At 46.0% G+C, this 16,309-nt stretch overlaps 3 protein-coding genes across 3 annotated transcripts; 2 read left to right on the forward strand and 1 right to left on the reverse strand.

Annotated features, from left to right (window-relative positions):
- Positions 1 to 52: 52 nt before the first annotated feature.
- LOC131290491 (uncharacterized) lies at positions 53 to 5,887 on the forward strand. Its single transcript, XM_058319640.1, has 5 exons — positions 53 to 268; positions 2,164 to 2,246; positions 2,330 to 3,493; positions 3,545 to 5,026; positions 5,172 to 5,887. Exons 3-5 carry the CDS (start codon positions 2,348 to 2,350, stop codon positions 5,874 to 5,876), a joined length of 3,333 nt encoding a protein of 1,110 aa, XP_058175623.1. The 5' UTR covers positions 53 to 268; positions 2,164 to 2,246; positions 2,330 to 2,347; the 3' UTR covers positions 5,877 to 5,887.
- Positions 5,888 to 7,769: 1,882 nt separating this feature from the next.
- LOC131290707 (vacuolar protein sorting-associated protein 16 homolog) lies at positions 7,770 to 11,050 on the reverse strand. The gene is made up of 8 exons (XM_058319872.1): positions 10,920 to 11,050; positions 10,659 to 10,854; positions 10,309 to 10,576; positions 9,387 to 10,206; positions 9,167 to 9,315; positions 8,964 to 9,088; positions 8,114 to 8,865; positions 7,770 to 8,029 (listed from the first exon to the last, which is right to left on the reverse strand). Exons 1-8 carry the CDS (start codon positions 10,976 to 10,978, stop codon positions 7,885 to 7,887), a joined length of 2,514 nt encoding a protein of 837 aa, XP_058175855.1. The 5' UTR covers positions 10,979 to 11,050; the 3' UTR covers positions 7,770 to 7,884.
- Positions 11,051 to 11,665: 615 nt separating this feature from the next.
- Positions 11,666 to 15,137, forward strand: LOC131290365 (vesicle-associated membrane protein-associated protein B-like). Its single transcript, XM_058319515.1, has 5 exons — positions 11,666 to 12,040; positions 13,172 to 13,324; positions 13,451 to 13,681; positions 13,807 to 13,964; positions 14,321 to 15,137. The coding sequence occupies exons 1-5, from the start codon at positions 11,983 to 11,985 to the stop codon at positions 14,597 to 14,599; spliced, it is 879 nt and encodes a 292-aa protein (XP_058175498.1). The 5' UTR covers positions 11,666 to 11,982; the 3' UTR covers positions 14,600 to 15,137.
- Positions 15,138 to 16,309: the final 1,172 nt, after the last annotated feature.

A 16,309-nucleotide genomic window follows, 5' to 3' on the forward strand; every position in this document is an offset into this window, starting at 1 on the left:
GAGTTTGCTCCGTTCGAGCCACATCGTTCATTACCTTCGGTAGTAAGAAAGCGGTTAGACTGTGGTGGTCCTGTGGTGCTGGTGAATAAGTGAAATAATATATTTTTTTCTGCGTGCGCCTGATATATCCTGATCCTTGCAAGCGGATTGCAATACAGTCTTCAATCAAACAAGTAGCCAGGACCGGAAACAAGTGTCCTGCGTTCATCGGGCGAGTGTTTATTTTTCACCCCCCCAAAAGTACAAGCGTTCGAGCGAGCATTTCTGGGTAAGTAACAGTAAAGGGACGGTGGGGTGGTGGGCGAGGCCGTGCAAATTGCGACGTTAGTTTTTCGTTGCTTGCTTGGTTACTATTTTTAAAACTATTTTGCCCTGGCGATGATTGTTTTTCCACTTCCTAGGGAAGCAGGAATATCGACAGCTACATATGTTCCCTTCCTTGAGGCGCTAGAAAAGTGCGCTCTGAAGATGTTAAAACGTGATTCATCTTCCCTACCCTCCCCCCTAGTCACTGACTAACTGTACAGGGTGGGTATGGCTGCGTGTGTATATGCCTCGTGCGTACGACACACCGCGAGTGCGTATGTTTCTAGAATGTTCCACGAGCTTCGGAGGCCGGAGACATTTAAATAAAACATGTTAAAACATGAGCCTTTTTCCTAGCTACCGTTGGTTGGAAAATATCTTACCTAACCATGGTGGATTTTTTTCAAATTTTTTTTATTGCACCCCCAGGCAAAAAGAAAACGCTCAACCGGATCCTGTTAATTCATGGATGAGAGATAAAGAAATCAAAGTGCTACTTAAAAAAAATAATATACAAAAAAGTATGCTAGCTAGCCAGCCAACGCGTACAAGCCACCATGGCTCGTGTTGGAATTATTCAAAATCGACCACTGAAATTTCCACAGACCGTATTCTGGAACATCCCAGAGGCTTACGGACCATTCGAAAGATGCCAAAAACAGGTTTTTTTTGTAGATTTAGATTTCTCTTGTGTGTGCGTGTGTCCGTACATGTTTCCATCATGCTTATCCCGCGACAGACTTCGCGAAAGTTCAGCGAAGGTCATGTCCCAACACGTTTCATTGCGTGTTGGGTTGAACATTTGAAATTTAATGGAAAAGAAAAAATCCAGAATATTAACGATCGAGACGAACCGAAAGAGGAACCATTAATTTGAATATTTATTTTTTGTAGAGATTAGGCAAAAGGCGGCTAGTATTTCTTTCAGAATTCATGAAGGTTTTCAGGGCACATAAATCGTTTCGCTCTAGCTGTCTTATTAACTTCCATTAATAGCGTGCGTAGCCGCAGAGGGCCGTCGTTGTTATCAGTTTTACGACAGCAGTTATCGCTGTTGCGGCCCAAGATAAGGAATAAAGTGGTTTCTTTGAGAGCTCGGTTCGGTGCGACCCGGAGGGAGTAGAGTTTCTTTTCACTGATGGACGTTCGGTTTTGGGCGCGGAAGGGTCGGGGAAGGGTGTCACCAGCCCCAAAAGGGACAGAGAGCACACCCATAATTACGGTAACGGTGACTTAGCAGGTTACGTCAGCAGCAGTTCGTTAGTAAGCTGTGGGAGCGGCACAGAAAGTAATTTCGAAAACGTCGTCACAGCTTCATTGATTTAGTTTTTTTTTTGAGGTACTAATTTTTTGCTAATTCATATGACCTTCCTCTGTCGACGGTTAAATGTTTCGCTGTCCAACTCTTAAACTTGTCACATTTTACGTTCCACAATTGAATGCTTTCATTTCGTTAACTCGAAAGCTTTGTTAGATGAGCTTTTTAAAATGTTATGAAGCTCCACTCGTGAGCATGACGAGGCGCAAAAATATAACCCACATCATTTGCATAGATTGAGACTAAATTCCCTTAACCTGCAATATGGTTGAATTGAGTATTTGAACCAATTTAGTGCGTATAATAAAATAAAAGACTTATCGACAACCGACAGAGGGGGGAACGCGCAGTAAAGACCTGACTGGGAGTGAGATTTTAATAAGAATGTTCTGGGCTTATTTGCCATGTGGCAAATGGACGAGGGAATACAGGATGTGAAGATTTTTCCCCGTGCGTTGGCAGTATCTCTTACTTGTTTATTTATCTGTTTGGTATCGCTAACCGTTTCGTTTCTGGTTTTCTATCTTTCTCGAACGCAGGTTGAGGGCTGGGAACTCTCAACTCAATCCGGCGCGTTTCCTAAAGCGTTAAAATTTCATTAGAATTAAACGGTGAATTTATCGTAAGTATTTTCGCTTCCGTTCGTTTTCGTTGGCCACACTAGTCCCCATTCTCATGATCACTCGCTCCTTTATCACCCCGCAGTCACTTTCAAGATGGCACATGCAATTGAATTCGTCAACGAATGCCGCTCATGGCGAGAAAGCGATCTGTCTACGGCGTCCGTCGCCTACCGTAGCGCAGCTGGAAGACCATCGCGAGGAAAGCATCAACTTTTACGGAGGCCTAGTTCAACGGAGTCATCGGGAAGCCAACTTTTCGCCACAGGAATCATCGCTCGCCGGTACGCCGTGCGAACTGCCGCTGCACGACGATACGTCCTGCTTGGCACCGCGCCGGCTGGACACGGCACCGAGCGGCAAGGAGGGGGCGGGCGTCGGCGTGTGCTCGCCGTTCCTGTCGCTCGCGGCGGTGGAGGACGATACGTCCTGGATGAATACCACGACGACGATGGTGGACAGCAGCAGCTGTACCCCGTCTACACCTATCGACTGGTGGAAGGTCGACGGCAGCATGTTCATGGACGAGGGGGGCACACATCACATGGCGGAGCTCAAGGCGGCATTGGCGACGGCGCAAGGCAGCTGCAACAGCAGCAGCGACTCAACAGGTGAACGCTTTCCTCTGAACGCGCGCAAGACAGCATCAGCGGATGTCTGCCGGCTTGAACTTGACAAATCCCCCAGAAGAAGAAGCTTCGGCGGTGCGGAAACAAGCGTAACTGTACACGGCGTATGTAATAAGACCATCAACGGAGGCAGCGGCGGCGGCGGCGGCGGCGGCAGCGGCAACAGCGGCAACAGCGGCAAGTTTTCCAACGCAGAACCAATTGGCTCAGCGATGACGTCACCTCCAGCACCTCCAGCGAGCGGCTGCAGCGGTAGCGGGACTGTTGCAGCTGGTACAACGGCAGCTACTGGCACAATAGCGCAGCAGCTGCACCACCAGAGAACTCTTAAAACCCAACGTGACCACAGTAGCATTAGAAATAGCGGTAATAACAGCAGTACTAGCGGCAGAAGTGGCAGACAGCAAACGAACATTGCAGTTGTCGGTGGAAACATACATCTCGTAGCCCACGACGACGGATGCCATCAGTTTTTGTCTGTCCCTTCCACCGCCAACCACGACGACGACGACGACGACGACGAACTATCTTCTCTTACGACACCCCTCTTCCTGCCCGAGGTCGACTGGACCAACGAGACGTGCATCGGCGGCGGGCTGGACTTTTCCAGCTCCATCGTCGTCAGCTCGTCGGACGAGCAGCGCCTTCTAGAGCAACAACAACATCAACAGAAGCAGCAACTAGACGATCAACATCAACACCTGTGGATTAGCTCCCCAGCCAGCAGCAGCAGCAATATCACGGATTCGGAGCTAGAGCGCCGGCTTGAGGAATACGACTATAGGGCCACGCGGGAGGACGGCCAGCAGCAACATCTTCTTTCGATTTCTCAGCTAGGGCTACCGCAGCTCGATGGCAACAACAGTAGTAGTGTCAGTGTTGGAGGAGCAACTTCTTCTACCATGGAGCAGACGGTTGACTGCAACAATCTGCTGCTGACGGGGGGAAAGGCGAAGGAGGTAGGAGAACCACAGCCGGCGACGATCTTCATCACGGGTTCGCCCGTTTCGTTGCACGAGGAGATCGAGCAGCTGTCCAGTGGGTTCGATTGTGACGCCACCAACCACCTAGTATCAACCGGCCCCTCGGCCGCACAACTCTCCTTCATCGTTGACGACGAGCCGGATCATTTCCAGCAGCAGCAGCACGGTTCCGGTGCGGACTCGCTTTCGCTTAACATTTTCAAATGGCTGCAGGAAGATATTTCCTCCAGCATTCTCGTTGACAAGCAGCAAACATCATCATCAGCAGCAGCAAACACAAACCTGCTCGAAGCTGTAGACGTACCCAGTAGCGTATCGTACCTGCTCGCCAACGACAGTACCGAAATATCTTTCTCCCCTTCCCCTGCCTCCAACCACCTCCTGCAACAGCCCGTGTTGGAAGAACCGTTTGAAAATAGTCTCGATCAGATACAAACGCTTCACCGCACAACACCGGTCTCGGGCGCCGGCGGCGGCCATAAAACAGCGATCAAGAGCGAACCATCCTTCGTCCTAGTGAAGGGCAATAATTCACACACTACTACTACCGCTGAGACGACAACGACGACGACGACGACAAACACGAGTGCGGTCAATCCACAGTACGATCACAACTATTCCACCATAAAACGTCGTAACCAGGACAGTGGCGATCAGGCACACAACCACCTGAAGCCGAAAATGCTCAAACTATCAAACGACCACCAACAGGAAGGACAGCAGACAACCAGCAGACATACAGCTGCAAAGGATAGTACGACGGTGAAGGTAACGGCGAGGAGCACGGAAGACAGCTATTGGCGCACTGTTCAACCGGGTATTGCGGCAACGCAAACAACCGTGAATACCAACGCCGCTAGCTCCACCGCCACCACCACCAAGAACAAATTATCGGTCGCCCACCGGAAGGCGCCAACGTTGAAGGTACACCTTGGTGGAGGCGCCCAACCACCGACCATACTTTCCATGCAAGATCCTTTCCTGCTACTCAACAAAACGCTACATCCAACGACGACGACGACGACGACGACGGGCACGACCAACATCTTCGGCCACCTCCACCACCGCATGCCACCGCAAGCAACCCTCAACACGCCCGATTTAACAAATGACATTTTGGATTTGGAAGATGAAAAGTTTGATCTTCTCTCGTTCATCGATACCAATGACGTAAGTTGATCTTTCTTTCCCCCCGTTTCACTTTGATTGTCCGCAAAGATTAATCCAAAGTTTTAAAATAATTATAATTATGGCATGGCGTACAAAAGTAACCTATTGTTGTGTTTTTTTTATCCTCCTCATAAAACACCGACAGGATTCGTTAGATCTGAACAAGTACAATTCAGTCGTAGATGAAAAACCAACGCTCGACGATGTCCTCCCATCTGCATCGCGTAAGGAAGAGGAAGAGGAAACAGAACAGAAGGCAGATACAGCAAATAGCGGTGCAAATAGCAGCACCAGCACCGGCAGCAGGAGCAGCAGCAACAGCGTCAAGGATAGTACGGAGATAAAAATCCCCCAGCCGCTAACGCTCGACAGTTTGCGTCAGCTCACAGCCAGCACGGAAGAGTCGCAGGCTTCCACCTCCTCGCCATCGGGGCGTTACCGCGCTCAACATCACCATCTCAGTCAGTACGGCGGCAGCAACAGCAACTGCAGCATTGGCTCCCGCTCATCCGCGTCGTCCGTGTGCGGCGATTCGGATGTGTCCTCGAACACCACAACGACGCAAACGCCGAAGCGTCGCGGCCGGCCACCGAAGGCGGTCGGCACGGTGCGGGACCGTTCGCAGTACGAGCATCTGAGCGAGGCGGACTGGCGCTACCGGGAGCAGCGGGACAAGAACAACGAGGCGTCGCGCAAGTCGCGCATCAACCGGAAGGATAGGGAGCTAAAGCTCGAGTCGGAGGCGGACCGGTTGAACATGCAGCACCAGAAACTGTCGTACGAGGAGCGCCGGTTGCAGCGCGACTGCCAGAAGTGGCGCAAGGCCGTTATGAAGCTAGCACTGCTGTAAAGCGAAGCGGGGGGGAGAGGGAGGGTAGCATTATGCTGCAGCATAATTTTAACGTAACCATAATTAAGGCTTCCCACATGTATAAGTATTTTTTGTTCGTCTTTTTCGTATTTTCAAAAGTCGCATTTCTCACCTTATGACTCAATGGATGCAATCTTCTTCTTTTGGCGTAACCGAGCGTCTTCGCTCGTGCCTGCCCCATTAAGGGCTTGCTGGACTATTTCCCTTTGGAAAGTAGTACGTGCGTGGATAGTCTATGCTAGATTACTAGCAATTGTTTAATGCATTACTTTACAGCATATTTTTCTTGCATTAAATATCCCTTTGCCTATCGACCGAGCAAGCATTATAATGATTTAGACTATCCATCCATATTTTACACAAACCCCTCTCTATTGTTTTTAAATTTGAAACAAGTAAGAAATTTTATAAATTGTTATTGCTTTAAGTTTTGTCCATTCACGTTGAGGAAGATGAAACTTCCTCTTTTTATATTCAATGTTGTCGAAAATTACTTTCTAATGTCAAGCATTATAATTAAATATAAAGTTCATGCTTGTCAATCAAATATCCTACTCTATCATGTTTTGAGTACAATGGCACGAATTTGTTGTAAAACGGTAATCTAAATGTGGAAGGTTTTCTTCAAACCTTAAAAAAACAAAAAACAGTAGTGTGCAGGAATCTATTGTAGAAATATGCATTAACCGAGTACATGTAAGCTAACTTGTTTTAACATGTTTTTTGAACTATGTAAGTAATTGATAATTGTCAGCTAACTTTTTTTTTGCGGTGGTGGTTATTTAGTAGATGAGGAGATGAGTGCAACTCTAACGTTTAATAATAAATGTACGATGAACATTATTCGACCATCACTGAAGCATACATGTATGCGGCATAAGAAAAAAACATCGAAATGTGGAATTTTATTGTTTTTCTATTGGAATATTGAACATAATAAAGGCAGGGCTGCATGAGCTTGCCATAAAAAACAACTCATACTGTATTCGGCTTCATTGCGTTGATAACCTGTTCGACTAGAAACGTAAAAGGGATGCTTTCTAGTGCGAAAGCCCTTTCACGAGTAAGTAATTTTAATTCCTACCTAGTAGCTACTTTGATACACAGTATGCAAAAGTTAATATGGTATGTTTCTTCGCTACACATTGAGCATAACATACTATCTATGGACAGTATGTTACATACAAAGTAACTTTTAATGAAAATAATTAGTTTATGCAAATATTGTCGGACCAACGTTAACATATTGCGTGTCGGGCGAGTGTATCGCGAGAACTATAATCCGCAGGGAGAACCGCACTAAAAAACACTGGACAAAAGAGCATTCATTGTATAGCCAAAAAATCGATTCAATCGTTTTCAGAGTAAAAAACACAACAGGTTTATAATAAGTAAGTGCGTGTTCGTAATATATTTCATCGCACACTTTTCTTACACGTAACTTTGCGTGTGCGTTTAACTGTCGATCGATAATATTGCATAATATTTTGGAGGGCTTTCATATTAGCAGGAAGGTTGTGATGATGGTAGCTTCTTATTCATTTCTAGCCCAACACTTATGTTTTATATCAAAATTTTTGTAGGTTTTCCAAGTATAGCTATAACACGTCTGCCAAACGATTCGGGAAATAATTCAGATCGTAATTCACGTAAAATCAGCCCTGTTGACTGGGACCGGGCAAAGACTGAACCGCGGGTTAAAGTCTGTCCTGACAAATGTTCAATCCGCTATGCGATTAAATGTTTTTTTAGCAAAGCGCAGCATGAAGTAAAGCAGAATGTCAACAATACGAAGTCAGCCTGCAACCTACAGGATTTTTGATAATATTTAAACCGTTGCTTTCCATACATATTCCATAAGTTGAAAGCGATCCAGTTTACTTTTGCTATCCTTAAATCACATTACTTAATTCCTAAGCCTTGTGGATAGTGTTTTTACTAAAAATAATTAAAATTTAATCTTCGGATGCTCTAGTCTTCATTTTCATTATTTTTTGCTGGATAGCTGACCAATCATGTTCTCGACCGTTGCCAGTAGGGCCGGATCGGCGTTGGTGCAGTGGTCGTGTATTTTCAGCAAGCTGTCGATATCCTTCTGCACGAAAGCGATGTTGGCGGCGTCCGCGTAGCAACTGAAACAACAAGCAACAAATAAAAACGGGTTTCGGTCTGGTCTGGTTTATAAAGCAAGCAATTTCAAAATTAGTTTTGCTCACCCAGCGCGTAGATACCACTTGAGCTTGTTCTCTTCGGCACACCGCGGCAGATACTTCTTCGCCTCGGCGACGTTGCGCTGCTGGAGGCAAAGTTCCACGAACGGCTCGTAACCGATGGCACTCTTCTTCGCCCGCGCAAACCGCTCCAGCTCCTCCCACTGGTAGTTTTCTGCGAGTGTCCGCACCCGCAGCCAGCAAAATCGGCGCTCGGGCATCCGGAACTCGCTCTTCAGCTTTTCCGCGTACCGCAGGTCCCCGAGCTGAAGCAGCTGACGAACAAGGGCGTGCAGTGGCAGGCCGAAAAAGTCGCGATGGTACTTGTCCTGCAGCGTCTTCTGGTGCTTCAGCAGCCGCTTCGTTTCGTCGGCTAGCTCGGCTTCGGCCGCCTTGCCAGCGCGCCGATAGTTGCCACCGATGTCCGGTATCGACGCGTCCAAGTTGCCGAGTGCGAGGGCCTCCCGCAGGCCCAGTTCCGCCTGCGCCAAGAAGTCATCCTCCTGCGAGTGAATGTCTTTCAGCGTGGACAAGCTGTTCAGCTGGCAGTACTTCTTGTACAGACTCTGCGCGAGCGAGTAGTTCCGAATTGTCATGTGAAATTTCGCCAGCGCCGTAGTGTTTTTCATCTCCAACAGTGCCATGTAGATGAGATCAATATCGCCGGACTCGGTCGCAGCCTTCAGCGCCTTCTCGCTTGCACCGAGCTTCAATAGCAGCGGCACTTGTAGCTTCTTCTTTTTCTCCCGCTCGAGAAGCTGTAATTAAAATTAAGCCAAGCTTTAAGCACCACTTGCGAGAGTAAGATCAACGAACATATGTGAACTGTTTTTAAAGTACCCCCTCCCATGCTTACCGTGATCGCTAGCTTAGTTTTGCCCAGCTGTTGTGCTTTTTCGGCCACGTTCGCAAAAGACATAGGTTCGAGCAGATCGGCACTGGAAAACTTGGCCTCAATCTTTCGTGCCACCTCGTCTTCGTCTGGGGAAGGACATAAGTGCAATTAAGAATCACGCACACACACAAACACTGGACGGCACTGCACCACAATGTTCTTACTTTTATCTAGTGCAATCTTCTGGAACGCCCAGTGCTCCAAAATCCTCGTCTCCTGCAACCGTAAATACTTGGCAATGTGTATCGAAAGGCTGTAATGTTTTCGGAAAACCAAACGATCTAGGATAACAACTGGCTGTAGATGGTTGAATCTGACAAAAAAGAGAAGAAAGTTTATGATTACTAGAGTGTTGGTAACGTTATTTTTGTAGGGAATACATACTGTTGAATCGTAATGGGTATGGCGACATTCCGATCCCGCAACACGTTCAGCACCTTCAGTGTTTTGCACATCCGGATGTACTCGGTGGAATTGTAGTCGCTTATAAAACTCTTGCCAAAGTAGGCCGCCCGGATGAGGCTCTTCTGCGTGTTCGGATCGAACTCGTGGCCCGCCGCTTCCACACAGTCTGCCACCGCCGCAGAAAGCTTACCCTGGATGAGACAAAGGTACTCATCGGACTGGTGGCTTCGCTCCTGGAATTTGCGGTGCGCCTCAAATAGAAAGCTCGCCGGTTCGGATATGTTGATACCAAAAATTTTGCTCGTGCTTAGTGGCACCTTCTGGATCAATTCATGGCAGCTGCTGGTTAGTACGCGCACGCAGTCCATCTCCGGAATGAGGGTCATCGGTGAGTCGTAGGTGTAAACACTGGACTCACCTGTCGTACCGATGATCAAGATCAGGCTCATGTAGGCTACAATTACGGCTTGCGATTCGACCTGGGTCGTACCATCGATGCACCAGGCCAGATGTATCGGTTTATCTTGACGACCCGTGGCGAACTCGGCGTACTTCTGCTTCAGATCGGATGATCCCATCCAGACGCAACCGGTGTTAGTTAGCAACGCTACGTGCTGGTGATCGAACGATACAGACATGAGAGCGATCGATTTGTATTCGCTCTTCATCGCCACATTGTGCGCCGCGAAGGCGTTGTCGCCGAGGCGCACAACGGTGATTTCATTTCCCATCGCTAGCAGGCAACTCGTTGTCCGATCCTTGCACACCACCTCCCAGGCGCTAAGCGCACTGGTAATGTCTGCAATATAATAATTTAAAAATCAAATGAGCATTACCTAATATTACACTACCGTTTGTTGTTTAGCTGTAACTAGAATCACAGAGCCATCGCTTTGCTTACTCAGTAGATCGGAGAGTGGTCTAGACTTAGGATCTTTGATGTTGTTCAGGATATATATTTTGAAGCCAGACGTCATGACTGCGACTCCAGTGCCCGAGGCGGAGGCGAATATTTTAGCTGCGACTACATCCGCCACGTCCTTTCCGACACTAAACTTGTGCACAAAGTTGCCGAACATGTCGTGTATGAAGATGGTACCGTCGTCCTGCACTCCGACGAGCTCCTCGCAGTCCGACCATCCGAGTGCTACCAAATTACCGCAATCCCACTGCCAAATGGGGAAGGTTAATATGATTAAAATGCTCTCTTTCTTCCCCCGCCCCCATAACCTTGTCGTTCATTCTGCTTACATTTATCGACGACATCAGCTTGCCAACGCAGTTGAACACTCGTATCACTGGTCGAGCACTGCTGCCCCCATCGAGCTTGATAAATGACTTCGGATCCTTGACAACAGCAATAGGGCCGCCGTATGGGGCAGCGTGAATGGTCATGTTGTCCAAATTGATGCTAGCCGGCCAGTCCATTGTATAAAGCTCTATTTTCCTGCAAAAAAGAAGAAACGCATCAACGCAATCCGTCCAGCATTGTTTCTTGCATTTTCGCTTTACCTGAATGCATTCCCTTGCCCCAGGGTAAACCAATCACCGGTATTACAAAGCAGCGACATTTTGCGTAATGTTTTTTGCTGTTGTAGGTCAATTAATTTCACTTATTCCATTAACACATTTATCACCAGCTGACTCAACCAACCACTGTTCCTTCTATTGCTAAATAGCAATTCTCCTTCGAACAAAGATAAGTGTCAACATTCAAAACATACGAAACATGGCGCGCCTTCCATAAAGAAGGCCCATAAAAGCGTTCGAAAATACAGTTGAAAAATAGGAGACAGGGGAATAAACAAGGAAACCATGTTTAGATACGCTAAAGATAGGATGTACAGTCAAGTTTGGAGAATGTCGGACCCTTCTATATTTGTTTTAATACATGGCTTTCCACTAAAACGAAATCCATCCATTTCATCCCGAAACCATAACTTTGTAGCCGTTGTTATTGTTTCTCATTGCTACCTTATTCCTTTTCCAACTAACTGGACATTTCTTTCTTCCAGATGCAATGTGCATGCTAATATATGCTTCCATATGAAATAATGTATCGGAAGACGAACTCTCGGCCAATATAACGTACATTAAATTGAAATGCTAGAGTCAAAAACTGTTTGTTCAAGCGATACGTTTATAGCAGAATGTCCTTTTTCACCGGGTCGCAGGTCCACGTCACGTTGAGTGAAACGTTTATTTGAATAGCGACAGCTGTCTGTGCGAGAGGGACGCATCATACGGCGATAGGCATACGTCGTAAATAGAGTAACGTAAAAACTGCTTTGATCCCCGTCATCGTTTCTGCTAGCAGTGCCGTCGAGTAGCTAAATTCCTACCTCGAGCTGGGCCAAGTGAGAATTTCATCAGCACAAAACACTCGCGGGCCTCAAGCGAACGCACAATTGTACGAGTTTGTCGATTGCGAATACGGGCTGCTAGCCAGTTTTGCCAGCGAAAATTTCCATCGAAAGCTCAGGAAGCGTATCGGGTCGTTGATTGACTTGCAAAAGGGAGGAATAGCTGTGTGTGAGAGCGCGTGTGTAGTGTGGCCTTTTCAACTGGTTCAAACATGGCGAAGCTTGCTCAGTTATTAAATATTGAACCGGCGAATGAGCTCAAATTTCAGGGTAAGATTACTTAATTTTTAACCGAGAACCTTATCGTTTTTACCGCACTAAAGCGAATGAATGCGGGTGGTGCGCATAATTTTACCGTAAATTTGACGTAGTAATGTTCGACTGTTCGATTAAACGTATGTGTCCAACATCCCCCTATCTGCTTTTCCAATGATAACACCACCGATATCTATCCGACTTTGCTACCTGCTTGGAAAATAACATCATGATAAAACCACTTTTCTTGCTCAATGCAATTTTCTGCTCATAAGTTTGTATGCGCAATGCATAATCATGCCTATAAGTGGAAATGTACGTCCAAAAAGCATGTTATACATATTTACATGTATACGACCAATAGTGCGCAACCGAGAGCGAACGGGAAAAACTGTCGCTGTACCGCAACGACCTCTTCTTTTTTTTCGTCTTAAGATGGTCCCTCGTTTTGCTTGATGAGTAAAGGTCCGTTGCTTTCGCATCCCGTTTATCTATTCTTGTTCGATTGCAATGAGGGGAAAAAGAAAAACGAAAAGATAAACGCGGCTAGGAAAAACAATAAACCCCTTCGGTAAATGGCAAATTGCGTTGCAAACGATCGAATGCTGAGCTTGACCGGACCGATGATGATGGTGCAAATATGGTCCAATTTACATGGGCACACCGTCGTGTTGTTGGGGTCGAGTTCAGTAATTCTTTCTCCAATGTTGCAAGCCAAAAGCAATTGATAATTAGCGGAAATTGTACACCAATCAAAGGACACATACCTACACCGATCAAAAGCGTTTCGGGACGCCAAATAGCCCACGCGTGTTCACGCTCACCATCAAATGTGTTGCCCTTCAAAGTGACGGTCAGGTTGCCACAATCAACATATCAGCCTAGCCTGTTTGCCGTTCCACCATTCAACATGACCGGGGAGTGTTTGAAAAAGCTAGAAAAATCGATGAAATTAATTTTCTTAAAGCACTGTACGGGTCAGAACGGGGCTAGGGCGACCGCGATAGCGTGCCTGTATGCTATGTACGCTTTCCTTTATGTACCTTTATGTTTTGTGCCCGTGTTTTCGTCTTACCGCACTTTTTGAAACTATTGTTTAGTCACCCTATTCTAACCCCCTCTCTTTCCCTTCCTATCCCCTTATAGGACCGTTTCGGACTGCGGTTGCATCCTACATGCGACTTACTAATCCAACCGACCACGACATCTGTTTCAAAATAAAAACAACCGCCCCTAAAAAGTATTGCGTGCGTCCCAACTGTGGCACACTTGAACCCAAAGAATCACAGGAAATAGCCAGTAAGTATGCAGTAATCGTGGAAGCGAGGCTGTTTGCCTGAGTGTTTCCGTTTCTGTGTTTTTGCTCACAAAATTGTCATGTAATATAAACACTAATACCCAATACCTTTCCGCGACGAAAAACAGTTGTCCTTCAACCGTTTATATTCGATGCGAATGAAAAAAATAAGCATAAGTTTATGGTGCAGTCGATGGTCAAGCCGGACGACGACGATGTCAATCTGGAAGACTTGTGGAAGAAATACCCCGAGAAGTTGATGGACTCGAAGCTCCGTTGCGTGTTTGAGGTACCGCTGGATAACAGTCAACCGGCTCAGCAGGCTTCAAAGGATGCGTCGAATAGTCAGAAAGCTAGCGGTAAGTGAAGTATCGGTGCCCGTATCTTTCTCCAGCTAACTGTACCTATACCTTTGCTGTACGGTGCCGTAAAACTAGAAATTTTAAAAATATATACCTATACCTTCGTTGATTCGTTAACACAGCCGCGGCAGACAACGAAATGTTCACTGGGGAGTTTGTGAGCCAAAAAGCACACAACACCAATCACGAGGATGAACCGGAGGATGAGACCGTGCAGAAAGAGCTAAAAAAACTGCGTGATGAGGAGCGGGCTTTACGCCAGGAAAATTTGGAGCTGAAGGTACGATATTTGTTACAAAGAGTGCGCCAAATTGTAAGTCTCAAGTCCTTGTATCCTTTTCCATATGGGTTTTTTTTAAATGTTTGTCATTTCAATCGGCATCAATTCAATTCGACCCAAAAAACTACTGTTGGAAAATTAATTCAAACTAACCGTAAACTGCAACTGCGAAACATTTCCAATTATTGGCTATTGTGCAATCATTTATACAACTTCGTTAAAGAGTTGTAAAAAGCTAAGTATTTTTAATTACTATTTGAAATTCGCAATGATTAATGTGTGACACATTTATAATGTTAGCAGGTGGTCGGTCAAATTCAGACGACTGTGTTTCATTGTGTTCTAAATGTTTGCAGGAACAAGTGCTACGGCTTCGTCTGCAAGCGGACGGGCGGGCTAAGGAACAGCGGGCGGCAGGTACGTCCTCTGCCGTTACTGCTAGCGTTACTGCCGCCGCCGCCGCTGCCAGATCGGCCAACACACCAGTGCACTACACAGACCCGTACTCTCCCCCACCGCAGGTGCGCGGTCGCCTGCACGAGCACATGGAGCTCCTCATGGGCATCGTTGCCATCTGTACATTGCTTTTCGGCGTGCTGATCGGCAAGTTCACATTCGGCGAAAGTAGCAAATAAAGTTAAATTTCTCAACAGTGCTGCTGCATATCCGCGTGCACCGAAAGGGTGGAGTGGTGGCGGTGGGGGGGTGGAGTGGAGGCGCAGCAAACCGCGGTGATGGTGGCGGATTGGGATGATTTAGTCGGACACGTCAACATGGCGCGTATCGTTGCCCCGGAAACCGGAAGGAAAGGCAAGGGGTGTGGGCTAACAATGAGAAACCATTTCACACATTACTTTGAAAGATAAGAAAAAAAAAAACTGGTAGAAACTATATGTAGCGTAAGTTCGGTATTGTTCGAAACAGATGCCCATAAGTATCCAACCTTGCAAATGGAAGATGACATGACGAATTATGGTTGATGAAATACCGAACGAAGAGAACAACGTCACGTCGAGCTAACCAGCTGAGATGTACATTGAGCGCCAAAATTGATTGTTAATGGAATCACCTGCAGGCGCAGGGCAATGTCCAAGAAGCGTGCAGAATGGGCAAAAGAATTAAGCCATCCAGTGAACTACTAGAGGTGTACGTACGTTTATCCTTCTTGCTGCAGCAGCGATCAACAGCGATAATAAATTGGAAAAGAGCGCGCAGAACGTAAGGTTAATTAACATACAAAGTGAATGAATCATGAATAAAGTGAAAAATCTGGCATATACTACTGGGATGAAACAATTACCTTTCCCTTCACTCCCTATTGACTCCGAATCCTTCTTTCCCCTCATTCAGTCATTCATTCGTTTAGTTGTGCGAGATTGCGCTCTGTTCTTGGTGTGGTACGAAAAAACCTACGTTATTAACTCGCGAACCTGGTGTTGAAAGCGGTAAAAGAAAGCGAATGAAATAAAAATGAAAATAGTTATTCCCTCTTTCCAATGTTGTCGGAGGAGTTTTGAACTTTCGGTAGAAACATGGTACACCAGCTTAGCGCAGCTTAACTAGTTTAAATGCCTAACTTAAATAAAAAAAGAAAATCACACGAAAAGAAATCCAACATACAAAAAACCACGGTGTTGAATATGAACGAGAACGACGGTGACGATAATGATGATAATGAAGTTGACGATGAAACCGATGCAAATCACACAATTATGCTGGTGAAGATTATGTTGACGAGGTTGATGGTGGTGATGGTGATTGGTGGTTGATAATGACGAAGGTATAAAAGCAAATAAAAGTAGGTGTTGAAGCATCCCAGATTGAGAAGTGAGTAAACTAAAAAAAACAAAAAAAAAAAAACAAACGAAAGCAAACTGCATTCTGCTAGTTTTTAGTTAGCTTCGGTTTTGAGTTTTCACCGCTGATTTTGAATGCGCGTAGTAATGTGTGCGGATTGGATTGGACAGTGAATGGAGAAAGAAATTACGTTCACTACCAATAAAAACCCTCAGAAACCAAAAGACGAAATGTATTCGATGACATCGGTGCAGAATTGCGTAAATATATATATAAAACAAAACAATTTATAGAGGTGTGACGTCCGATTTTTTTTTAATTATTCCAAGGAAAGTAATTATTGGAAGGCATGAAATGTGATTGGAAAAACTTTCTGGCGAGTGTCTGTGTGAAAAGCGCATCGGAAAATTTTTGAGCGCATCGAAAAATACTCCATGACGAGTTGACATACGCCTTACCTTGGCATCGCGTATACGTAATTCTTAGTGAATGAGAGATAAACAGGAATAATTCAATTTTTTAAGGAATAATTCCACTGATTTCCCTAA

This window comes from Anopheles ziemanni, chromosome X (assembly GCF_943734765.1).
Source record: "Anopheles ziemanni chromosome X, idAnoZiCoDA_A2_x.2, whole genome shotgun sequence".
NCBI lineage: Eukaryota > Metazoa > Arthropoda > Insecta > Diptera > Culicidae > Anopheles > Anopheles ziemanni.

Bases quoted from the DNA above. Each gene is read 5' to 3' on its own strand.
- LOC131290491 (XM_058319640.1), top strand. From the start codon at position 2,348: ATGCAATTGAATTCGTCAACGAATGCCGCTCATGGCGAGAAAGCGATC. The intron at 3,494-3,544 runs GTCAGCTCGTCG...CAACATCAACAG, and splicing joins ACTTTTCCAGCTCCATCGTC to AAGCAGCAACTAGACGATCA. The intron at 5,027-5,171 runs GTAAGTTGATCT...AAACACCGACAG, and splicing joins CGTTCATCGATACCAATGAC to GATTCGTTAGATCTGAACAA.
- LOC131290707 (XM_058319872.1), bottom strand. From the start codon at position 10,978: ATGTCGCTGCTTTGTAATACCGGTGATTGGTTTACCCTGGGGCAAGGG. The intron at 10,207-10,308 runs GTAAGCAAAGCG...ATTATATTGCAG, and splicing joins ACCACTCTCCGATCTACTGA to ACATTACCAGTGCGCTTAGC. The intron at 8,030-8,113 runs GTGAGCAAAACT...TTGTTGTTTCAG, and splicing joins AAGTGGTATCTACGCGCTGG to TTGCTACGCGGACGCCGCCA.
- LOC131290365 (XM_058319515.1), top strand. From the start codon at position 11,983: ATGGCGAAGCTTGCTCAGTTATTAAATATTGAACCGGCGAATGAGCTC. The intron at 13,682-13,806 runs GTAAGTGAAGTA...TCGTTAACACAG, and splicing joins GAATAGTCAGAAAGCTAGCG to CCGCGGCAGACAACGAAATG. The intron at 13,965-14,320 runs GTACGATATTTG...AAATGTTTGCAG, and splicing joins AGGAAAATTTGGAGCTGAAG to GAACAAGTGCTACGGCTTCG.